Source organism: Apus apus, chromosome 1 (assembly GCF_020740795.1).
Source record: "Apus apus isolate bApuApu2 chromosome 1, bApuApu2.pri.cur, whole genome shotgun sequence".
NCBI lineage: Eukaryota > Metazoa > Chordata > Aves > Apodiformes > Apodidae > Apus > Apus apus.
Window position 1 is genome coordinate 192,268,668 of NC_067282.1, and position 26,977 is coordinate 192,295,644.

General features: G+C 36.9%; 1 protein-coding gene across 7 annotated transcripts in view; it reads right to left on the minus strand.

Moving 5' to 3' along the window:
• Positions 1-26,977, minus strand: part of KMT2E (lysine methyltransferase 2E (inactive)) — a 60,854-nt gene that overhangs the window by 24,544 nt on the left and 9,333 nt on the right. For 5 of the 7 annotated variants that reach the window (XM_051644107.1, XM_051644109.1, XM_051644105.1 and 2 more), the window contains 7 exons: positions 18,959-19,143; positions 10,244-10,355; positions 9,664-9,893; positions 8,462-8,542; positions 7,429-7,487; positions 2,337-2,509; positions 1,082-1,120 (listed from right to left, as the gene is read on the minus strand). In XM_051644107.1, the coding sequence (XP_051500067.1) occupies positions 1,082-1,120; positions 2,337-2,509; positions 7,429-7,487; positions 8,462-8,542; positions 9,664-9,893; positions 10,244-10,355; positions 18,959-19,029 (765 nt within the window). In that variant the 5' untranslated portion in view covers positions 19,030-19,143. Of the gene's footprint in view, positions 1-171; positions 262-1,081; positions 1,121-2,336; positions 2,510-7,428; positions 7,488-8,461; positions 8,543-9,663; positions 9,894-10,243; positions 10,356-18,958; positions 19,144-24,219; positions 24,348-26,977 lie in introns of those variants that run through there. The other 2 variants (XM_051644108.1, XM_051644111.1) reach the window with 2 other exon arrangements.

Here is a 26,977-nt window from a genome sequence, read left to right on the forward strand (position 1 = left end):
ACTTCACATCTTACTAAACTTCACTAATCCTATACCTACTACATTAAGGTTCTGGCTCTAATATTACAGGCTTTGCACAGATCATTTTTCTCCCCTTATCTGCTTCTCACTAAACAGTTTTCTTTTGCAGTGCTTCAGATCCTTTCACTTTTAAAGAAAGTGCCATTGTACCTCCAGACCTCACAAGCAGCAGCCAGGCTGCAGCCAACCAATGCTCCTTACGGACAGCAGCAGCCAACCAACGCTCCCTTTTCTATCCACCTGAGCAGAGACACTATTAAACATTAATAAAACAGCAAGTAGTTCAGCATTCAATTTACCTGTTTACAATTCTTTTGTGCATCAAGAGAACCATACACACAAACAGCATTTTAAAAGGTGTGATGCTAAGAAAATCATGAAAAAACACAATGGAACCTTAAAAATGCTATATTCAAAAAGCACAAATTAAGAGATTTTTCTTCCCCAATTCTGTCTTCACTATTCACAAGTCACTCTTGTACATTTTAAGTGCAAATGGTGTCCCACTTTGTGTCCCAAGGTTTAATAAACTACGGAAAATACCTAGTTTTCACACCATGCATATTTTTATCTCAGAAAAATTAAGAACTGCTGTAACACTTGAATTTTACAAAGCAAACATCCCAGCATGATTCCTTAAACTATGCCAGTACTACTAAGTAGAGACCCACCAGATGAATACATCGAGGTACAACAGAGCAGAATCCCTAATTTAGCTTTCAAATGCAATATACTCATTTAATTATTTTGCTGCTTAAAGCTATGAAAAGCTGGAGCTATTAAGTTCAAATGAGGAGTGCACTTTACTCTCTTGCATAGCAAAAAACAAGCCCTAATTCCTTCACTGGCTCCTGAAAACTAAGTATTGTCAAAATAAAAATTTACACTGTACTATTTCACTTAACTTTGCACAATACCTTACTACGATGCATATGCAGTATATTAGTTATCAAGAGTATTTTAGTGCTAGATGTATGGCCCAAATTGCACTCTTGATGCTTCATATTTAAGTAATGTACAATTAAGTTTTAAAACAAAAGACAAACAAAAATCACATTACCTTTACTCTTGAAGATTTCCTGGACCCTTCTCGAAATGCCTGAAAAAAAATTACATAGTTATATTCTTTGGAGGAAATTAAAAACATCTTAAAAGAACCCAAAATAGATTAATAAATTACTAACTTCTCAATGTGGTCCATTCTCAATAAAACATGCAAAATTATGACAACAGAATAAACTACATTGAATTCTCAAAGAAGACAACAGGTTACATCTCACAAAATGTATTTTAAAAAACAGTTTATCATTCCAAACTAAGTGCATACTGGATGTCAGAACTAGTAGCTCAAGTACCTCTAACCTTTCTCCTAGATTACAATATGACTCTCTAGAACTTTAGAATTCAAGGCAAAGGAACCAAAAAGTTACTTACAGAACACCCCATACTTAGCAGGTAAACCTGTAAATTACCCATATACTTCACTATGCTATTGTGGAAAGAGGAGAAGGGGAAGCAGGTGTCACAGATGTTAAACTTTTCACCAAAGTCTGTCATTCTGCAACAAAATTTTGTTCTTTGAATCATCTCACACAGTGTTGGGAGGTAACAGAAGAATGTGTTGTAGTAAATTTATATTCAGAACCATTAATTCAAAAAGAAACATTTAACTCAAGATTTCCAAAAAAAACATTGGTAACTAATTCTGACTTCCAAGTTTTAAAGGATAAAATTCTCATCCAAGCCAATGAAACTGAACTGCAGAAAGGATAACTGGTTTAGGAAACTCCATGTACTTTATTCCTTGACATTGTATTTGCCTTCACGTATATTATATTGTTTACAACTCTTAACTACACAGTATAATGTCAATATCCTGTTTACCAAAGTAGTTTAGTAGCTAACTTTCTGACAGCATACTTCTACGCAATTTCAACTCAACTAAATGGACATGAAGTTGTATCAAGGCAACTGACAGCAAGCACTTCTGAACTTAAGAAGAACTTCAGACTTTCAGACACACAATTCTTCTTTGGGCATCCAAAGCTTGTTCTACCCCACCTCTAAATACATAAACTGGCACTTCCTCCTTACAAATTCTGCCTCAATTATAAAAATTGAACTTTCACAGCTAATATATATTGACTTATATTGAGGGGGAGAGGCAGAGAAGACTGCACAATTTACAAGCAATCCCCAGTAGTAAAATATTGTTAGTAACAACAGCCTGTTTTTTAAACCAGTATCGCTTGGCAAGAGATGACACCTGGCTATAATTTATAAACACAGAGTTATAAAGAAATAAATTCACTTACTTTTTTACATTTTGTTATGTTCTGTTCTTTCTCTCCACTTTTTTTCCTTTTCTTATCATTGACTTTTGTAACTCTTGTAGCAGTTAAAGTAATTGTAGTTGGTGTATGCTGAAAAGCAGTATATAGTTCCACAGGAACCTCATCACCACTCTCTGTTGCGCTGGTATCCCCATCTTTAAAGAAAAGAACATTCTGTAAACAATCAAATGCTGAAGAGAAAGAACATTCACTAGTTACTCTGCACCTGCTTTTAATAAAGAAAAATGGATACTGACAAATGCTTCAAGCACTCACATGCAAAATTCACCAATGGTTGCAACAGCATGAAAATGAATGACCAATGAGAAGCTGGTAATTAACAGATGTTTGAAATGCCAGGTAGGAAAAAGATATTAGGTTCATTCCATTCTTTGAATTGAATAATATTATCATATTCCATTATATGCAGAACAAAAACAGTACAGAAGTATTTGTAAGTAATTCACTTTATATAGATTTTACTTGTGTGGCTTTAGGATTCTCTCAGACGACTGTATTCTAGAGGGGATTAAAATTAATGGCTGCCCAGCACTTCTTGTGAAGCCCTATTAATCAGTCACGTGCAACTCGTAATCAACTATTTCAGCGAAAATTTGCAGTGTCAAGTGCCTTTTTCAGAGTAAATATGTTAATTTAGCCAAAAGCTTTCTCTCCTCAAAATCCCCTAACACTAACATTCTGCTACTCAGGGAAGAGAAAAGGGAAGTCTATTTTACTTGTTAAAACAAGATCACACAGGAACTGAGATATTTTTTCTTTGTGCTGTGCACCCGCAGACCTAAAAGCAAAAACCTGAAATTTAGCATACATCAGCATTTATGTCAGACAAATACATTTCCTGACCTGACACAGGATTACCCTAATTCTGTTAAGATGAAAGGCTATGAAGTATGGGGAGGATTGGAAGAGAGATGGTGCACACAGATAGGAGACTGCTGTTCATACATGCTCAGTACAGACTTCTCGGATTTTAGCAGCTTTTTCAAATATTCTGCCTTCAGTAAATACACCTCACACTAAGCAAGACTTCTTCTGAAACTGCACAGAAGCAGACTTTACAAATACTTAATGAGAGCAGAGAAAACATTCCTTCTGAGCTCAGAAGGATGTTGCTTTAATCAGTGCACTAGTTCTAATTCTTGAAACCTTCTTAACTAAATAAAGAACTCCAGCTACTGGTTACTCTGGATTTTTCTTGTCCACAACATGCCTTAACAGGATTCTTTTGTGCACAGTAATCCAGTTTTACCATCTTAGTTTTTCTTTTGAACAATTTATTAGGCACATAATTATACATGTAGGAGCTGATGATGTTTTCTACCTTTTTTTTCCTCTGCTGGGACTATTTTCTGAACTAGCATTAAAAAACACATAGAAGAAAAGTCTAATCAAAGATGAAAGAACAGTAGAAAAAACAAATGAGAAATGAAAACCTGAGGCCCTCTACAAATGGTCAATGTCTGTAGTCCATACACTAGTGTTTACAGAGCCATTATGTTGTCCAATTATATCACAGCTAAACATCTCTCCTCTCCCTACCCTCAAACCCCCTCAAAAACTCCACAAAACACTGCCTTCCTTAGGGAAGCAACATTTCAATATTGTTGTCTAACACTGTGCCCCAGCTTACTGTAAAGAATAATTACCTCAACCTAACATGTAATTACACAAGAGTTGTTTTGAGACACTCCTTCCTAACCTACATAACAAGCTTTCACTTTGAAGAGCCTCAGTAAAGCACACCACAGGAAGATTTTTTTATCTTGGAAGGCATGATACAAACTCCAAATTTCACAAGAAGTTATAGGCCCAGACTCAATTCCGTATAAACAGCAAGTGACTTCATCAGCAACAATTTCAAGACTAGACAGCTTGAAGCAACATCCTTGAACAAGTTACACATCTTTATAAGTTTCTTTAAAAAACAAAGAAAAAAAAAACCCAAAGCGTCCTGCATACAATAAACCAGAGGCTTAACCAAGGTGCTTACTCCACTGAGCCATAGTAAGCAATCCAATCCACAGGAAGCTGCATGAGAATTACACTTTTATTCCAGAACAACAAAACCACCACCATGCCACATACAACCACACAGGCCCCATACCTGGACTAAAGAAAATAAAAACCATTACACTGTATTCTCATATCTAAACAACAAGCCGAAAAAAATAAGCCCTATATATATACACACACACACACACTTACTCAAAGAACATCTAAATAACCCAATCTTACCTTTAAGCAAAAACCTGTAACTTAGTAATAATAAGTAAGTTACTTGTAACATTCTGCTGCTGCTGAATACTTAATATGTTTAACACATACATTCAAATTGACGCCACTTCTGCTTTTCCTACTTGGAACCACCTATGAAAATTGGCCAATATTTACTGAGGTCTCATGGTATACAGTTCATAACCAGAATCACTTAAAGTCTAACTGAACCATGTAAAATCAGTCAACATACAAATAATGCATTTAGCTAAGCTAACGTACCAGCTAAATGAAAATTAACTAGAGATGCAAGCACACATTCATTTCAAGCCATGCATCAAATCACAGGAACTCATCCTGCACTTCAACTGAGTCTTAGACTCAACAGGATTAGAACTGATCTTTGTCTTTACTCCATTCTGATACTCAAGATTTACCTTTTTTTTTCCTTATTGAATGCATGGAGCAAATCTGAAAGACTCATCAGGATTAAGGAGGTCTGAGCACTTAACTTCAAAGGTGCCATCTCTTCAGCCTTTGACCTCTCTCTTACCTTAAATTTAGTAAAAGGCCAGATAGTGTGGCTACAAATCCAATGAACTGATTTGCCAGACCATTAACTTCCCCTATCCTACATCTAAATTCAAGTTCATCCTTATAGTATCACCACACCCCTTACACAACTCATTAGCTTCAAATTAATTTTAAGTCTACTTGTTCTATTATTTTAATAGAAACAGCAAAAATTAATCTTAAATTCTAAAAAAACCCAAACACGTACTCTCTAGCAGGTCAACCAAAACTTTGCAAAGTAAGTTTAGTTTTGTTCAAACGAAAACAGACAAAACAGAGAATAACTGTGGTGTTCTAAGTAAGTACTTAATAACTTTAAGGGACTTAAGGCAGCAAAAAGTATCAGTTACACCACGCACTATTGAGCCACACACACTTCAGAATTTTCTGAAGGTACTTGAGATAGGCAGCAGGACCTTTTCTACATCATATTTTATAAAGAAATCTTAAATACACACACTTGTATATACCCCAGTACTTCAGAGACATGATTTGAAAGTAGTATGTTAAATTGAGGAGGATTACTTCCTCTGAATTATGACTTTTGTCACAGACCCTGGAAATATCACCTGTCAATCAAGAAATCCACAACACATTTTGGTAATCATACAATCACAGAATGCCTGGGGTTGAAAGAGACCTCAAAAAGTCATCTAAGTCTCAAAATAAGAAGGGACATCTCCAACTAGAACAGATTGCTCAGAGCCCCATCAAGCCTCACCTTGAATGGCTCCAGGGATGGGACCTCCACCACCTCTCTAGGCAACCTGTTCCAGTGATCCACCACCCTCATACTAAAGAACTTTTTCCTGATGTCCAACCTAAATCTACCCTTTTCTAGCTTAAAACCATTACCCCTTGTCCTGTCATTACATGCCCTTGTGAACAAGTCTTCCCCAGCCTTCCTACAGGCCCCTTTCAGGGACCGGAAGGTCTCTCTAAGGTTCCTCCAGAGTCTTCTCTTCTTCAGGCTGAACAACCCTAGCTCACTCAGCCTGTCTTCCTAAGAGAGGTGCTCCAGCCCTCTGATCATTTTCATTGCCCTTCTCTGGACACACTCCAACAGGTCCACATCCTTCTTGTGTTGGGAACTCCGGAGCTAGACACAGCACTCCAACTGCGGTCTCACCAGGGCAGAATAGAGGGGCAGAATCACCTCTCTTATCTGCTAGCCCCACTTCTTCTGATGCAGCCCAGAATGCAGTTGGCCTTCTGGGCTGCAATTGCAAATTGGGGGCTCATATCCAGCTTTTGATCCACTGGTGCCCCCAGGTCTTTTTCCACAGGGCTGCTCTCTAGCATGTCTTTCCCCAGCCTGTATTCGTATCTCTAGTTGCCCGGGTGCAGGACCCTGCACTTGTATTTGTTGAACCTCATGAGGTTCACCTGGGCCCACCTCTCCAGCTTGTCCAGGTCTCTCTGGGTGGCATCTTGTCCCTCTGGCATATCAACTACGCCACCCAGTAAAGCCTGGGCAGAACTCCTGATAAGTTAGGCCAGCTGAGTTTTGCAAGTCTTCAAATGATAGGAGAGCTAATTTCATAAAATACATAGATACTGAAATAAGTACTTGCACTACAAGCCTCAAGTTATCAAAGGATGAAAAAAAAACTCCTCAAAACGCTTTAAGATTGTACTACCTAAGATCAGTAATTTTTCTCGTCATCAAAACAAACTGAAAACATACCAATAAGCACACTCAAATCTACAGCAAATGAGAATTAGAATTCTCTTTCAAAACTATGCTGTTTTAAATCTCAATTATGTAATTCTTAGAGAGACAGGAGTATCACTTGCAATGATACAGTTTTAAGAGATTAGTTAGTATGAGGATTTGAGTAGTTTATACTATGATGGAAAAAAGGACAGAACTGCAAAATAATCATTGTCCAAAAATAAAGACAACTTAGCAATTCCTTCATTACAGAAGAAACTCAAACCTTTTCCATCTTATCTTCAGTAGCTTAATCAAAGTATGTTAGTTATTATAAAAGCTACATTAATTATTATGAAGTAATATTCAGATTGAATTATTCCACAATGGCAAGAAAAAAAGACACTGGTGACAACCTTTAATAAAACACATAACTGCAACAACTCTGACACAATGTTATCTTAACAATGGCAAAGTCAAGTAAAAGGCCTTGATAAACAGAACCCTGTATGCTGAAGTTACAGGAACTGTGTATACACTCTCAAGTTTATACAGTTGATACATACTTACTTTATAACCCTTAGTAAGGAAAAATCTTTAAGGTTTACTCACCTGACATATTTTCCCTTTTCCTTCGTTGCAGCAGCACTGCCCTTTCTTTATCTAAACTCCTGAAATAAAAAACATTTATGCCATTCCTTAAACTTATGCATCAAATACATTAAGTATTAAACCAGACCTTTTTATGGTTACTGTTTTCCATTGACTACTACAGAACACTAATGTTAAGATACTTAGAAAAAACACCAGTTGTGCACTGTTCCATTCCATTTTAATGCATAGCACACACGAAGGTTTCCAAATCACTTGAACTATAACAAAACCTGATAGCTCAGAAGAAAGACTGGCAGTTGGTCAAGGCATTAAAACATTTTCCTGCAGATTATTCAAAACTATTGCCACAATACAATACAAAACAAGTATCCTACAACAACAAGGTCCAAACCATTTCTCAGAAATAAAAGAATAATTTATAGGTAAGTCTTATTTTCACTGATTAAAAATCTGCAATGTAACATTTTATGCTTTACATTACAGGACAACTATGATGACAGTCAGGTATAATCTAACTATCACACAGTCAGAACAAAACACCCTCCTTGTCATGTCATACAACTTCAGGTTTTGGGGGGGTGGCATACAAATACTCACCAGAATAAGAAACCCTCCAAGTGAGCGTTGCAGCACACTGGAACAAGGCCATTACAATAAAAGACACTCAAAAATACTGATGGGGCAGCTGGCCTGAAAACACTGCTGGTTAAGGGTTCTCAAGGTATGACAGCCATGATACACTATATGGAGTGGATCATCTATGTCTCAGTCAGCTTAAGAAAGGGTCCAGGAACTACTGCAATTTCAAAAAGCATTTCAAGGGTTTATCCCTGCTGCTGAATGAGGTGAAACAATGACTACAGTGAAGAGAGGGAATGGAGACCAGCAAGATCACCTGCATCAGAAATGTAGCTCCTTTAACACAAACCGTCAGGATTGTGCTACATGGCCTGCGTTTTATCTGCTTGTTTCAGTACCTCCTCTTTTTATTTTAGGTATTTTAGAGTTCAAAATCAATAAAACTACTCACCTTGGTTGACAACGTTCACACAGATATATGTCAGGAATATGCTGCCTGTCAATCCCCATGCAGTCAATGTGCTGCCAGACGCTGAAAGAACCAAAAAAAACGAAAAACACCCTTTTAATTTGAAATAAAACTTTAAAAATTGTGTACATAATATACACAGAGAGCTCTTTTTTCCCATCATGATCTTTACTCAGATTGAGTACTGCCTAAAACTACATATCAATCACTGTCTTCGCCACCACTCTGCTAGCTGATTTTCTATTCCACTGATCACTGTAATTCCAATCTTGTGGCTGTCTCCTGGTGTCTCTCTCCTTCTTTAGACTCATTTTCCCTCCTGGAAATTTTTCTCTAGCACTGGAAATAAAAAACGGTAAATCGTCACAGTAAAGAACACAATAGAGACCAATACCCTCAGCAACAAGGCTTACGCTTTACATAGTAACAGGAAGTTTTATTTTTAAACTTTTTTTTTTGTTTTCCTTTTATTAATATATATATTTTATCTATAAATATAAAAACACGTCTCTGTTTATTAGTTTTAATAGAACATATAAATGTATGTTTTTACACACACACTCCACATGACTGGTAGCACTGTTGTGCAGCACAGAAAGAGTTTCAACTTCTTCCCACAGTTAGAGAAGTGAGGCTGAAGGCAGCCAGACTGAAGGCTAACCTGGGACAGTAGTTCATTCTCATCCCCACATTGCTAGAAGGAACTGGGACACAGAAATTGTTATCTTCCCACTTGTGAATTTATCACAACTCTCTCCAAATCCTCACAGAGAATATCTTCTTCAAAGGGAGCAGACTGTACCTAACTGGTGAAAAGCCTACAGCTCCACTGCTGAAAGAACATCTAAACACACTTCAAAATAAGGGAAAAAGTTATCAATCAAGGGCCATTAAAAATTACTGACAAGCTTGTTGTGTAAGCAGACAGAAGAATGGAGTTTAATGTTTTAATCAGCCATAAAAATAAGTGAAGGCATGAACTAATTAATACGAACAGTCATGACAGACTAAAGCATAAAATAACACACTGGCCTTGACCAACTCTGCTTATTAGAAAGCCAGAATACCTTAAAACACTGTTTTGATGGAATGAAGTTTCCTATGACAACATAATTAAAACACCAGTGCAGCTTGAACTGTAAGGTTTAATTTTTAACCTTTTAAATTCATTTAATATTCATTACCTGCATTTGTCACAACAGATCATATATCCATCATCATGTGTAAAGCCACAAATGCATCTGGTAATATCAGTTCCATAGCTTCCATCCTCTGATGTACTGATGGTAGTAGCACTAGAGGTTTCATCAAAGTTGGGAGTGGTAAATATGCCTGCTTCATTCTTGCTTATTAGCACTGACGGAGGAGGAGAAGCTGGAGGCGTTGGAGGAGGCCGAGCACCATAGTTATGGTCCTAGATTTTTGAGAAAAGACAAGTTATAGCTCTTAGATGGGCATACACTGATGGTTATTTAAGAGAAAAGTGTAGGAATTCACTCGGTTAAGAACTTCAGAGACTTACTGGTTTTTAATAATAGTTTACAGTTTTGTTTTTGTCATTGCTCGTTCCTTATTTTTACCTTCTCAACTATGTTTTACATAAAAGTGTACTACTTTATATATTCTGCTTAGCAATCATCTTCAGTCAGCTTGCCCAACTGCCATCAAAATATAAAAATTTAAGTATGAATGAGGGTTTTTCCAGTTTAAACCATCGGATTTTACATAATCTCTTTTATACAGAATACTGAGGAGGAAACTTACTGCATAGGGCAAACCAATATAACTGTGTGAATGCGAGCTGCTGGTATACAACTGGTGCGGATAACTGTTCGATTTTTCAACTACCACAGGGCTAGCTTCTACAGATTCTGGTCTGCAAGGCAAAAGAGAGAAGAGTTATTAATATAATTAATATGTAACTTATACGTTTCATGTAGTTATTGCACAACTTCTCATTATTTGCCTGCTGTTCCTGTTTAAAGGAGCATACAAAAAGAGGAGAGGGGGTGTGAAAACAAACTCACAGATCCCCCCAACTGCCCACCTCCCCCACCCAAAAAAAGAAAAAAGGCAACTGAACCCCCTCTTTCATTTACAACTTAATTTCTAGAATGGCAGAAAACCTATGCCTGTGTAGAGCTATAGACTTTTTCTCAAAAAAAGTGCATGCTGAACCACGTGACACAACCTGGAAATCCAGGACAGAAAAGCGTGTTACACAGTTTGCCAGGGAGTCATCAGCCTGTACACCTAAGTCTAGGGAGCTGCGCCAGGAGCTGCAGAAGGAACTTCAGCTGCACGGCGACCACCGGCCGAGGCAGCGCCCCGGGCCGCCAGCCCAGCCCGGCTCCGCGGCGACACCTGGCGGTGGGGCCCGTGCAGCGCCCCGCGCAGCGCCCCGCAGCGACCGGGAGCCCGGGCAGCAGCACTGACGGCTTCCACCTGGGAATCCTCCGCAGGGCACGGCTACATAAAAACGGCCGGTTATCGGTTTAAAGAGAAAGAAAGAAAGAAAAAAAAAAAAAAAAAACCACAAACGGTAAAACTTGCGAGAGGAGGTTTTGAAGTGAAAGGCAGTTAATATAGTTATATGCACTGAACCACAACATGAAAGACAACAAACCTAAAGCGACCCTAACATAGGAAGTGTTTTTGAGCACAATAAATTAACCTTCCTTACTCTTCCTCAGCAGTTACACTCATGTGTGCATGCAAACATACATACTCTCGTGACTGACACACCTTTAGTCAGTAACTTGCAGCTTTTTCATTGCACACTAAGATAAACTTCAAACAAACTGAGTTACCTGAAATTCTGGGGCTTTTCTGTTTATTGTTTATTTTGGTGGTTTTTTTACATTGAAAGGCAGGACAAATATGGTATTCCTGAACCTTAAGATACATACCAGGTCTGTTTCCTTAGACATTAAAGCAATAGAATTCTATTTTTTTTATGCCATGAAGTGGTACTAGTTTGATTTAAAAGGACACCAGCAACTTACATTTGTTGGTAGCATTTTTGGTAAGAATCTAATTAATCATTAGCTTCCCAGAAACAACATACCATATTTTCACATGTACTTGAAAGTGCCCTACTAACATTTTTGGTGGCCCATTTCTTCTTATTAGCTTTTACCTACATGAGGTTACTACATGATAAAATTTGTTTTAAAAGAAACACTAGTTAAAAGGACAACTGGGTGAAGACTAACTTCTAGTCTTATGTTGGGTCTGTGTGGCAGGGCTCTGGTAGCAGGGCAGAGGCTGCAGGGGTGACTCCTGTGAGAACCTTCTAGAAGCTTCCCCAGCTCCAAGTCAGACTTGCCTCTGGCCGAGTCTAAGCCAATCAGTGATGGTGGATGCACTTCTGAGATTAACAGATTTTAAAAAGGAGAAAAGAAAGTGCAAGGAGGCCTGCCGCAAAGAGAGAAGCGGGTTGAGAGAAACACCTAAGCAGACACCAAGGTCAGTGAAAAAGGAGGGGGAAGAGATGCACCAGAGCAGAGATTCCCCTGCAGCTTGTGATGAAATGGCAGGCTGTTCACCTGCAGCCCATTAAGAACCATGATGGAGCAGATGTGGACCTGCAGCGTGTGAAGGAGCCCATATCAGGGCAGGTGGATGTGTCTGAAGAAGGCTGTGACGCTGTGGGAAGCCTGTAATGGAGTAGCCTGTTCCTGGGGGACTGCACTCTGTAGGAGACCCCCACTCTGGAGCAGCTTGTGAGGAACCACAGCCTATGGAAAGAACTCAGATGGGACAAGTTCATGAAGGATTGTGTCTTGTGGGAGGGACCCCACACTGGAGCAGGGTCAGTGTGAGGAGTCCTCCTCCTGAAGAAGGAGAAGCAGAAATTTCAAGTGATCAACTGATCACAACCCCCATTCCCCTGCACTGCTCAAAGGTGGGGATGAGGTAGAGAAATCAGCAGCAAAGTAATTGGAGCGTCTGAAGAAGGGAGGGGTGAGAGAAGGTGCTTTTAAGATCTGGTTTCACCTCTCATGCTACTCTCATTTGATTTGTGTCAAATTGAGTTGATCTTTTATTTCCCCCAAGTCGAGTCTGTTTTACCAATGACTGTAACTGGTGAGTGAACCCTCCCTGTCCATGTCTCGACCCAGGAGCTTTTTGTTGTATTTTCTCCTCCCCCTCCCACCAGGGTGAGGGCTGAAGTGAGGGAGCGAGCAAGCAGCTGCATGGTACTTGGCTGCCATGCCAGTTGGGCCTAAACTATGAGAAGTCCAAAGAAAAAAAAACAAAAAAACTTTTTTTTTTTAAACATTAGTGTCTCTAGCAGCCATCAACTGCATTTTTTTTGAAAGCAAGTGAACACAAGTGCACGAATCAAGTGAAGCCTAAACATTAGAAATACAAATTCTGACTATCATGAAACAAAGAAACAACTCTTGACAACACTTGCCCTTCATTACTTCATAAACCCAGAAAAATCCTCATTTACTCTCTTACACTTCTCAACTTGAAAATACTTTTATTCAGAGTTTGTTGAAATTATCTTCTAGAGGAAGCTCAGAATTTGCCAGGTTCATCAAAGCTGTGATTAAAAAAAAAAAAGACAAAAGTTGGAAAAGTTCTGCATTTCCAACAGATTTGCCTTTACTTATTTACTGAACAATGAATTGGTGCAGTAACCACACACTATTAATGTAATCCAGTTAATCCTTCTAGCAAATCAAAATGCTAATGATGAGGCATTGACTACCCATCCATCACTGCGAGCACCAAAATTATCTTTCTCCAGTCCAAGAGGGTCTCAACCCCTGTATTGCTTCTACAGCTATCTTTGTACATTTATTGAATGGGAAAAGCAGCAGCACTCTTACACTTAGCAGGTTTGTGTTTAGTGCCCAACCTAGGCCTTGTTTGCTTCAGCATATGAAAAATTCTGTTTTCAGAGCAGGAAGGCTTACTGATATAGGACATGAAGGGAATTCAGGTACAATCTATCTCTCAGCAATGCCACATCTAATTTTGCAGAGTTTCCTTTGTTAAAAATAAATATTACCATGACCCAAACACCAGCTACTTCAACATGGGAGCATTCAATGAAAGATAACAGAATGGAAATGTCCTAAAAAGAGAGGTAATGCCTATTTAATCAACTGCAAAATACAAGGCAAGACAATAGACCCTACTCCCAAAATCCATTTCTACCTACACTAGCAATATATAAACCATTTAAGAGAACCAAGTTTAATATTTAGAGGCATAACAGATCTGGAAAACAGAAGTATTAAGCTTCCAAAAACAAAATACAGTAAAAAAATGCATTTATCTCCAACTATTTTAATACTCATAGAACAGATCACAGGGTTAAAAAGGAAAAAAATCACTTTACTTGAGCAAGGAAAGTCAGAAAAAGGATGAGAGAAAAGCAGGTAAGACAAAAAGGCAATTAAATCTTTGTATTAAGAATTTTAACATATATTTAAAATTAGAGCAGATGAATTTTCACCAAAGCTTTTTTCAACTGCTTATCCATGGGGGCCACAAATACTTCATTAAATTATAACAGATGCGCACCAGAGCTTTGAATGTAACTGTTACTGTTCCACTTAAGCACTCAAATGCTAGACTGGGATGGGGAACAAATGTGAAAAAGACCAAAGAAACATGGGAAGGAGGTAGTGGCAATTCTAACTTGGGCCAGTAGGTCTGCCAACACTTTAATGTGCCCTTTGCCAAATTCCTTGTTACCCTCTCTTCTGCCCACCTTGTACATGACCCTGACCTTAAACAGAAAACACATTCTCTATAATATGATTTGGGCAAAGGCCAAGGCTGCCTTCTCAAACAGGCATCTTGGAACTGGAGATTTTTGTGATGGAATACCTCTTGAGGAAAATATTTAATTGTACAGACAATTAAAGTGAGATATACCACTTAATTTAAAAATCCATTAAAAAAATACTAAAGTAGCAGGGCTCAGGTAGCAAGGCAGTAACTATTGTATTATAGATAGCTCCCCTAACTGAATCGTTGGCCATTCTTGTAGGAATTCTAAAAACCAAGTTTTCAGGAAGAAAAAGTTTAAGCATTCAGATCTGAAAGGACACTATGAGGTTTGCCTTGCTTGTGTTTTTGAACATAAGCCAGTTCTGTAACAGACTCAGCTACCAAGCTTGTCAATCTTCTGAACAAAACACATTTCTCAGCCTCACCTCAAACAAATGCACCCTTAGTGCCTACAGGAGGTATTTGCCATATTTTTAGTTTCCATCAAAACTAAAATGTTTGTATTATAATACATCTGAAGTTACACCAAAATCCTCATATTAAGCTCTAAAATAAACAAATATTACCATGATGAACTGAAGATGACATTTTGCTAAAATGTCCTATATATTTGTTAAGTGTTGTGGTTAGCAATTCAAAACTGTGCAAAATATTCACATGGAACAAAAATCAAATGCACCATAAAAAAAAGCTTCCCCCATGCTGCTGGGCTGCAACGACTTAAGATATTCCTGTAACTTGAAACAGGAACACAGTATTTTGTCAAACGAATAACAAAAGCAAAGATAACCATATTTTTGAAAAGCCCTCAAGTAATTTTCATTCTGCAAGTGAAACAATTCATGTTCTGGGTCACATACTACTGCTCATGCTTTGAAGTACAATGGAAACTGAAAATATTCCGCAGGTTGCCAGCAGATGGCATTAGTGAGAAATTAAATAAGCAACACATGAGATCATCTCGTTTACAAAAACTCAAGTCTCTACAAGCTTATAGTTAACCTCTATTAAGGGAACCAACTATCAACCATCCCAAGCATTAGTCAGTTGTTCTTTTAAAAGTCCCATCTCCCCTGTGCTATTCATTTTAAATACTGTTTCGTTTCTGACCATGTAATAATTAAAAAATAAAAACAAAGCCTTTTTTTACTAATATCCAAAATACAAACAGTCCTTAGAATTTGGGTGCATCAACCACTTCTCTAAAAACACAGGTATTAAAATGCAAAAGACAATCTCACTAAAACTAAAATTTTCAGAGGCAGGTGGGTATCCAAGCATTAGGCTGTGAAAACTTAGCTAACAGTAATTCCTGAAAACATTTGTCAGAACTCCTAAATAAAACCTCTTGCTTTCAAGCATGCTTAAGCAGCACCAACCTACCCATAGGTCAATTTGACAGGTCTAATTTTCAAGGACTTGAGGTTTGTTTTCCCTTTGCACCAGCATACTTGAGCAGTGGCTGGCTGAAAGTCAGCTCAGATAAAGGATATAGCTGGTACGAAAAACAGTATTTTCTATTTCAAGACACTTCATCTAACCAAACACATTTGATGGGCTTCACAACCTGGACAACAAAGAAATGAGCACTACTCCTCTAACACAAGAGTGGGTTCTGCTACCAAAACATCTCATAGCAGGTCCTACAAGCACAGGCTGGCCTGATACTACTGCCTGTAGGAATCGGCAAGCTTCCCATTGCCCTGAAATACTTAAAAAATAAAAAAAATCCCTGTTTCAACACTAATGGGAGGGTAGGTTTTAATTTATTGAAGTCTACAACAATGTTCATATCTTCTCCTGGATATTGAACTCAATAAAATGATCCATATTCTGTGGTTGTTAGGTTCACTACACAGGCCTCCCTAAAAAACATGCACAGATACTAAAAACAGGAGAGCAGTAACACCAATGCTAGCTATTGCCCAACGTGTAGCTTACACTAATGCCCTAACTAGATTAACACTCTCAAGTCAGGAAGCACATTTGGAACCTTCAAAGTGGCTGACTCTACTTACTATTAAAAAGTCTTTAGCAGTAAGAAGTCACGCACATTCATCTTTACTAAGCCTTTTACAACTAAAGACTAAGTATATACATGTTCTGACTATTAGGGTACTACGAAGATCAATCCACCACCAGAGAGCTCACTTATGTACAAGTTAACATGAGAAACAAACTATTTCAATTTTTAAGACTTCCAAAGAATTAATCCTTTCATAGATATTTGCTACCATTATTAAAATATGTGAAACTACGTAATCACAGAAACTACCCACCTTTTTAACAGGTTTATACCTTAGTTTGAATCAAAAGGAAGAATCTCTCAGTACTAAGCTAAGAGTATTCTCCTAAGCACCTTCTCCTACATAAAATCAGGTTTGCCATTCCTCCATTCTTGTGTTTGCTCATACTTCAGCAACTGATGAAGCAATATCAGACCTGTCAGTCACAGTGAAGAAATTCCAACTCCTCCCTCCTAGGAAAACACAGAACTTACCCCAAACCAATCTATGACTACTGTCAATACAATTGATATTCAACATGCTACTCTGGAAGTAAATGTACAAAAAAAATTTAAAAAACACAGATGCTGATAGAAAAGGTTTACAACTGTCATACCTTTGTGTGACAATTCTTTAGACAGTGACCTGGCTTTTCAACAGGCGTAAGCCGATCATGCAACTACAGATTTTTCTGTGTAAGTATGGCAGAGATTACATGAATTAATCTAACTGGTAATGGTCACTTTGCATCTGAAGAAAAGCAGTTCCTAACTGGGTCGACAAGCCACAGTATCAAACAAGTAACACAATGTGAACTCTATTTTGTTTATAATGACAACTATATTTATTTATTTTAATTTCAGCATGGCATGCTGTGTCTGCAAGGAATGTCAGCAACCTCAGGAAACATGACCTTCTCTAAACATACAAGAAAACCACAGGAAAAGATAATAAGAAGAGCTGTGAACAGGTCACTCAAGTTAAAAAAATTCTGCACCAAGGAAACTAGCGTTGATACAAGATCAACAAAACTTGAAAAGTGACAAAAAGCTTCAAACTGCAAATTCTTGGCTTTCTTCAGTTAAATGGCACAAAGTTAGAATATTCTCCTATGTAACTGAAAGCGCAGGAGAGAAACATCCCCTTAAAAAGTTGCTCCAGAATTCCACTCATACTGCCTAACATTTCTTTTGAAGTCTGGAAGTCAAGCCATTTGCTTCTTGAAAAAAGAGTAACATTACTCAGCACACACTCTCAAGCGAAGACTGAGTGTAAGCTATTTAAAGTCGTGTTAGTTACCCAATGCACCTATTAAATGAAGGACCACCTTAAGAAGTTTCTCTTTGACTTTTTAAATATATCAAGCATGTATGCAAAAGTAGTATAATCCATTGTTTCAGTATCTTAACAATAAAGTGCATTTTTGAGGTAACTAAAGATGACTGTGGAAGTCTTTAAAATTACTGTAGAAAAGCCCAGAGGAAGGCAAAGAATAACAGCATCTCAAGTCATTAAACAAAACCACAAAACAACAAAACCCAATTTAATACACATTATTAATTTAACATTTTTTGTTAGAGGTAAAAAAGGAGCTATTTTTTTCCCCTATGTTCAAAGAAGTCTTCACTGTGGCTTACACAAACTGTCTCCATCTTTAACACTACCTATAGTACCTTCTGATATCCGTAGCTTTTTGAAAAAACAACTTGTCATATATTCTACTAATGCAAAAGCAACAAAGAGGTAAAAAATTATCCAGATATTATTCTGAAATACAGAGATCAAAAGTTGCAACACTTCCTTGGCCTTTCACCTCTCAAAGAACCAAGTTGTCCAAAATGTTATTTCTCCTCTGCTAGCATTCAACAGCCAGGTTGACACTACACACCTAGTGTTTGATAGGAAAAATCTCTGCTAACAGATCAACAATACCTAAACTCCAGCTTATCTACAGATTCAGATACCATTAGAAAAAAACAAAAAAAGAAACAAAAATCCACCAGAAAACCCCAAATAACCTCTTTCCCTAAACCAAACAAAAACCACCAAAACCCCCCCACCCCAAACCCCAGAAATTCACTATGCTTATTTCAAGCAAAGAAAGACTTTCTCGAATTCAGGATTTCATTGGCTCTTTGTAATCCTTTATACACAGTTATCCACATTTACTAACTGAAGTGAATAATTAGCAAGTGAATTTCTACTAGCTTTTCAATGTATAACAACTTTGTGAAGACATGGCATTAGACAATTAAGCTAGGCCTTCAGCTTTTTCTTGTCTAATCATTACCATTTTCTTGTAATTTACCACATCAAAATAATTTACCTTTCTAACATCAGAAATCAAAAATATGTTTTTACATGTAGTTAAAAGGAAAATGAAGTGGTAAAATATTTTAAGTATGAAAAGCACATTAGGCGGCATCTGTATTTCTCTCTGATAAGCAAGAAAAATATGCATCTGTACAACAGTTAAACTCTCCTTTGCTCGCCCTGAAGAGGAAGAAACTGACCTAAGAATAAAGTGACAGTTATTAATTTCAGTAATTAAAGATTCAATTAAACTAAAGAGACTCCTAAGTTCTCTCCAACTGTATTAAAAAAATACTCACTAGGGAAAAAATAATAATTTTAAAAATGTAAGAAAACTGACAAATTTTATTCAGTTCACAAACTTAATTTTATTCAGTTCACATACTTAAGTTCACATACTTACTCTGAGCCTGCAGCCATTTCCGAATAAGAAGTATCTGCTGTGTCAACTCCCAATGGGATCACTATGCTCATGACGTTCGTTTCTGATAAATTCGATTACTACGGAGTCCTATGCATTGGTATCCAAAACACTGGGGCATGCCAGCCACAGTGCTCATTGCAAACATCTAAGTGCATCCACAAACCCTGTTCAAACAAACAAAAAAAAAAGGCAGAAAAAGCACAGAAAACTGAGTCAGTTCATTTTAAAACTGGGTAATTCTACATTATGTAGTAGAAAAATCAATTTATCTGTCACATTTTTTTCATTAGTTTTACTTTACAAATGCAAAAAGAAATAATTACCTTATTTAAAAGTTGTTAATTTCAAATACATTTATTTTAAGTGTGTGATTATCTTAAGGTCTGAACTTCAAAATATTACAAATGACAAAAATATTATAATTTAAATTCATTATTTAAAAAATAAGATCATTCATCATGCCCTGTGAGGTGAGAAAGATTCACTTTATGGCAGATTTACTGAATGTCAAGTAGATTTGAATACTGCTCTGCATTGTCAAGAGTCCAGTTGCTGTAACTTTCAAGAGAAACCTGGTTACAGGTTACAATGCCATAACTTCTGTCATGTATTTTTTAAAAACAAAAATTATTCTAGTAATTCAAAATAATGATATGAAACTATTTCCATCTCATTTTAATAGATGACCATCAGAATATACCCATTGGAAGTCACTTTCAGAAGTGTGTTTTGGTTTTAAATAGCAAGCTAAAAAGAATAATTTGTAAGTTTTTAGTTGTAGTGCAAAATTACAATCTGCTTGAATCACACAAGTCACAACAACAATCCTAGCCGTACACCAGTTTTTACCAGTCTCTCACTCCTCTTACTGAGTAGGGCAAAACACCCAAACAAGTACAGGAGAGGTGATGCTCACAGCACCTCAGCTGTCTCCACAGATTAGTAAACGAATGCATTTTATACCCTAATATAGATAAGGTTTTCCACAAGTGACTACGTATTTGAAGCAAAATACCCCTTTCTTTAATACCTGCATAATGAACATATGCAAACTCCTTCCAAAATGTCAAAATTGCAAGAACACAGACTTAGCAATGAAGTACACACAGTGCATAATAAATGTACTCCTCCCATCCGACAGTGCAGTATCTTAGTTGAACTCTACAAAAGCCTGACAGTTTTGAGATCAATATATCTTAACACTCTTCCTTGCCAAAAAATGCTAGACTGCCAAGAAAAAACTAACAAGCCTCCAGTGAAAAATGGGGTACTTATAAAAAGGATTTCAGAAAAACACTGTGGATTTAAATCTGCTCCTTTTACTGATAAAGTCATCATACTTGGGGTGATGTAAGTGGCATCTGCCAGACATTATTAGTGTATGAACTGGCACTAAGTCTTCGTCTAACTTTGTAAATTTTATCTCACTACTGAAGTCTGGCAATTCACATCAAGTATCTGGCATGCCCTTAAGTGCCTAAACCTTCTACAGTTCTACATTCTCCCTCTAGACAGCAGAAATTGTGGTTTGGTCCCATTAAATGAGTCAGCAAATACAATGAACTGGAAAGCAACCAGGCCAATGAGCCATTTGGGCATCTTCCTTTTCTCATTGAAACAGTGAGCATTTTTGTATCAAATACCTCAAATGTCGAACTGCATCTCTACTAGCTATGCATAAAATTAAGGAAAAAAATATTACTTTCAAGAATATGCAGCAAGAAAACCCTACTAAGCAAAAGCAGGTACAGAATATTTTTAGTAGCTGGTAGAAAAGCCCCTCTTACAGCTTAAGTAACAGTGCTCATTTGGTCACCAAACAGTGTACTTGTAGGGTTGAACCTTGAATGGCCTCACCTACAACTTAAAGGAAACATGAGCTTACCCTTTAGTTCTCATGCTCTGAAAAAGTCAACATTTTCTATTAATTCCTACCCAATAACTGAAAGGAAACCATCAACTTTTTAAGTCCAGGTAAATCAGCTATCACAAGTTATGGGTCGTTACACTACACCAACTCCAGTTTCACAACAGGTTTCCCTCCAGCCCTGACAGAGTGGCAGTGTTAAACATCAGCCAGGTAGGCTGGCAGCCAAGTCTTGTGGCTTTTTTTTTTTTAAATTGGTTGCAAACAGAAGTGCTGAGGAACTAACAGGTTGACTCCTGCTCTTACCTCTGCCAACAGAGTGGTTCTAAAGAATATTTATCAATATGGTCATAGGTGCTTTACATATAAATATGTAAAAAGGGGTCTTATTTTATGCTCTAATTGCATAATTAAAGAAGAACAGTTTTAGTGTGTTTCAAAGTGGGTCTAAAAGACTGCCTTGTTTCTTGCACTTAAGAGTTATTTTTTTTTTGGTGGTGGTGTGTTTTTTCTTAATTGAACTTTCTTCAAACACTTCTGACCAGGCAGAGTAACAACTGAAAGTTAACGTAGGCAAAAATGACCAGGAGACTAACAGAAGTAAAGAACCTGCCTTAGCTGCCTCATGGGCTACGACACCTGCAAACTTACATAAAACAAATGAGGCTACCAATTACTATATATTCAAGTCACCTTCATTGCCAAGACAGGAAGAAACGTAGTTACAAAATCTGAGAACCCAGTGAAATTTGGAGTTGGTTGTTTTGTTGAGGTTTTTTGGTTGTGGTGTTTTTGTGTTCTGTGTTTTTTCTGTTTGTTTTTTGTAATGCAGAAAAATGAGAGAGGTATGCATTTTTAGAGCTAAGTATAGATAAAAAATTAATTGCTTAGTCATGGTTCCACAAAGGCCATAAACTCTGACCAAGCAAATACATCATTCTTGTAAGGAAAAGAACACCCAAAAAACCTCACAAACATGAGGAGGGGAGGGGGAGCTAAAAAAGCCATGACAAACTTTTTACCTTACTGCAAGCTATTGAAATATATCCTTAAACCTTAGGCAGAATTCACTCATTTAATCCAAGAGCCTAATCTACACTAAATAAAATTAGAGACTTGAAGAACTCGCATTCATTTTGCCAAACATCATCAAACAGTTCTTTAATCTAAAAGGAAGCAGAACATGACTGTAATACTAGTTCACTATTTTTTACCACCTTAAATCTTAAGGTCTTCACCACACACACACACACCCCTCCAATCCTTCTCTGCCTGTAGTTAAGTATGGAATAATGGAGGCGGTCATGGGCACAATATCTACACAGACAAGTTAATTCAAACAAATTTGGCTCATTATTTATGAGTAGCCATCCTCAAGGAATTCCCATAATGGTGTCAGGAGACCCAGGATAAATTCACTACACTATACCACTTATTAACAGAACTGTGACCTTACAGGTCATCCAATGATGTACATCACAGTGATGTCAAGACTAGGATCAAGGAAAATAACTGTCATGCCAAAACCAGAAGTATTGTCATAACACAATAAAATATTCCCAGTATTTTTCTTGGATTATACTACAAAAAATGGAAAGTTCAAAACAGAAAATAATGTAACCACTGGTGAACTTCCTTCCTTATCCATCTTAAAAGTGACTGCTTATCCTTTGAAGCTTGATATTTTAGATGAGTCATAAAATACTATCTGCTATCATAATATGGTACTTTCCAATTTCTGGTACTTATCTACTTCAGCTCGTTATTCTTTCAGAACTCTGACAATCTAACACCTATACGTTTCTTAAAAGTGTTTTCATAGGTGCATTTCATTTAAATAACTGGCAAGGAGGAGAGGAAAGAAGGGTGCTAGAGCAGATGTCCTACAGTCCAGCAGATTATACACTATTTAGGAAAGTCTATTCAAGCAGCACATGAGTTTGAAAGTTAGAAAGACCACGCTGGCTTCTCCAGTTAGTTCCAGGGTCATACAGTTGAAAGGCACTATATAGAAGCTGCAGGTCCAAAGTTAAATTATCATCTACTGTACGTTAATCTCAACAGTACAGGACCTCCAATTTTGTCAGAGTCCACTCTAATCTTTAAGTGATAGTACACTATGTTTTGAAAAAATTTTGGCAACTTCTTACATTCATCAGATTTTCTCATTATGACTCCACCCACAAAGCTTTTCTATATGAAAACACATTTCTCAAACATTTTAACTGCAATTAAATAAAACCAAAATTTCTTGTCTTGCTCTAATAGTACAATTTTAATCTTAAAAAAAATTTCTTCAATGTGGTTAAAGCATTTATCTTGTACAAGATCAACCTCTTGAAAACATACACTGTACCATTCAATCACACTGCTTTACATTTTCTATAGTCCTCTCTCTAGTGAATACACAAAAGCTTTTTGACTTAATAGCCTCAAATACTTAAAGCCTCTCCATATTCTCATGATCCACTTCGCTTATGACATCAGAACCATTTTTTTAATGAATTGTGCTTGAACAACGTAAGAGCACTATACATTCCAAATTATTCATCTCTGTAGCACTGTACAAAGAACATCACTTGTGCATTAAACAACAGAAAATAAGTTACATATTATCCCTGAGGTATTCCACTTACACAACATTATTCTGTGGTCTAATGAAGACCACATGTTTCCTTTCTGCCATGTCCTTCTAAGATCAATTGTGTGACAGAAGAAGAAAAAACTTTTTCACTGGTAAATGAAAGAGGGGGGAAAAAAAAAAAACCAGAGGGCTCAACTCCTGAATCACAGAATAAGTGGGTAATCTCCTGAAATCACTATTTTTTAACATAATCCTACAGGCTTCAAACATTTAAAACTAAATCCAGTTGCCATGATCAGATGTTGGCAGAAAGGAATGCCAGGCCTACTTCATTAGTAAGTCTTTTTTTCCCCTCCTTCCACTTTTTTATTGTAGGACCATCAAAAGCTATACAGAACAGTTTCAGGAAACAAGCAGATGATAGATCACCTATACAGAAAGCACACTTGAAAAATAAGAACTTGAAGTCTAGCCAAACTGTCCAGAAGACTCTAACAAGGTTTCATAATCCCAGCTATCAATCATCCCCTAAGTGTCAGGAGTCCAGACAAACTCTTCCACAGCATTTTCCAAGTAAGTTCCTTTTTTTCTTTGCTTCATTGGGTTTTGTTTTTTATTTTGGTTTTGTTGGGGGTTCTTTGTTTTGTTTTTTATTTTCCTACCTTTTTAGAAAGAAGTAACATTTACCTACTTTTACTTGCATTTTCTTTTACAGATTAAAAAACTGAGTTCCCAGTACTTACATTCAAACAAAGTAATTATAAATCTGAGCAGAGAACTCTGACTTACCTTATTAATAATGCAGCATATTATTCAAGTCACAAGAAACCAAACAGTACTTGCTGTACTAGAAAAGGTACAACTCACATGGTTATATGCTACATTGGCAGCTCACCCCTGCAAGACATTTAACCTTCCTTAAGAAGAGAAAAGTGAAGAAGTAGGACAAAGAAACCTGCTAGCTGTATGTGTAAGAATACTAAAGCTCTCATCCGGGCACAGACGCAGAACTTTCGTAAAAATCAAATATGAGATGGTGGCAGCAGTAACAACCCTTCTGGCTTAATACTAAAAAAAAAGATATAATATCTCGATATATCAATTTATCAACAACACAGTGGAGTTTTTTCATTTGCGTTTTTTTAAATCCGCATTTACCCCTAAAACTACAAAAAACAAAGAGGGGGAAAAAAAAAAAGAAATCTGGTTTTACTATTCTTAGTGCATCCAACAGCTTTTTGCAGTTCTTGTTTCTCCTACCCTATAAATCAATTTCCAGATTCTACTGTCACGTGATAAGACACTAAAGGTGAAAAGTATTTAAAAGTTAGGGCAAAAATCCACTCTAAATGTTAGGAATAGAATTCACATAAAGGTGCAATACAGAATTCAGTTACATAGCTTAGATGTTTCAAGACTTGGGGATTTCATAATAAAATGCCTCTGCAGAAAGAACTCCTTAAATGCGGAGCAGAAATTTAAGGGAGAAAAATCTAATTGTAATTATATTAGCCTATAATTAGACTATTTCATGAGAAGAAACAGTGCTGCTTTAAGATAAATGTTTCTATTTTATTCTGATGTATGCAACTTCACCTCAAAGTCCTTAACAAATGTCATTGCAGAAAGATTAACGTATTAACCAAATTACCATCTCTACATTGTGCCTGCTCCGCATCTTTATAAGGTCTATATACAAAGTATACACATGCCAACTGTCCTTAAAAGCAAAATAATATAACTTTAAATATATATTACAAAATACATAAAAGGTGAAAATTTATCCATATTTAGTAATTTGAGTAACTGTAATGCCTTAGAACAAGCATCACTCCTGAACATCTGAAAAATCACTATTTCCCAACTTACAGAGAAACAGGTAGTTCACCTCAAGTTTAAACAGCTTATATCCCCAGAGCACAAGTACAGAAGGGGCTGTCTTTCACTTCAGTACAATACTCTCATACCCTGCAACTACAGGCAAAAAAAATTCATACTCTTGAAGTCTCAGGATACATGCAAGATACTGAAAGATTCATTTTTAAGGGATGTGTACAAGTCTAAGGGAATTAACTTGAAGCTTACTGGAACAAACAGAACAAACTTCTGAAATAAAGCGATGTACCTGTACAGTCAAATTTCCACTCCTGCATGGATCAAGAAGAGGAGGGGTAGAGAAGCCTTATCAGATTTACAGATTAAAATTATTCTGACAAAAATACACCAACTAGCTGCATGAGTATCTTAAATCAAGGAAGACCTTTCAGTTCAACCACCATACAATGCTAATCTGGTTGTAACTTCAAGTCAATCTGAATGCAAAAGCAATCTACCTGTACTCATACAGCACTAAGCCAAAACCAAAACTCCAACTTCATTTGCTCCCAGTAGAACACTCATGCAACTGTAGGACCAAGCTGGCTTCACGGAGTTAGAAGATCACTCTGAAAATATTGTTTCCTATCTCAAAAAGGTCTTCTGGGCAAGATGTAAAGATTTCCAAGATCCTACTATTGCTTTCAAACCTTTGAAGACTCCTGCTGATCTTGGCATTAGTTGTTTATACAAGTCATCTCAGGTAAGAGACAGATGATCAAAAGATACTGCTCAGTTTTATTTTCTTTACCACACTAGAAAAGACGGTTTACAAGATGTGTTGGTGCCTTTCTCCCCTTTTAAAAGGCTTTCTTTAGAAGGGGATGTCTAGGACAATCTATAAAGAAATTTCCAAGTAAAAATGCACCCATCAAGTCAGTCCACAAATCCAGTGTGAAAACTACTGTCCTGAACTGTCAAAAACTAAACTTTACTGACCTTTCCCATTTGCTTTTCCTGCCTACAACCTTTTTTTTTTCCATTCTTTTTTCTTAAACTTTAAAAATAATTTTTTAAAAAATTACATCAGGATAGGGTTCTACAGGAAGACAGAAGAAAACATTAAGAGAATTTTACTTAAAAAAAAAAAAAAGGTGAAACTTTTGTTTTGCTGAACTTCTTTCTACTACTACTCCAAGCACTTGCATCTTCTCTATGCGTCAGTTACTGTGGAAAACTAATGATACTGACCTTCTAATGGTATACTCTAGATATCCTTCAAACAGTGAACTACTCTTTTGTGCACTTTATATACATATGTAACTACACATAAATTAATCCAGAAAAAAAAATATGGATCATATAATACACATAGCATAAATAAATTTATCAAATACTATCAACAGATTTTATAACTGGCTGTTTCTGAGGACATAACATATCTTTAAACAGACACAGGAGCAGAATACACAAACAAATTACTAATCTTACCCACTAGGAAATTCCTTCTCTTTTTCCCCCAACATGCTCCACCACAGCATAAATTCTGCTAAGAGATTAGGAAGGATATCCAACTTCTAAATGTTACTACACTGCACCTGCAGTATGACGTGTGCAGGCTTAAAAACAACTGAGTACAAATTCAGACCTTTGCTACTGTTTGCTGCTCTCTATGGTAGCCTAAAAGATATGTTAGCAGCCTACTTCAAATTTGTGCCGATAAAAAAAGGGC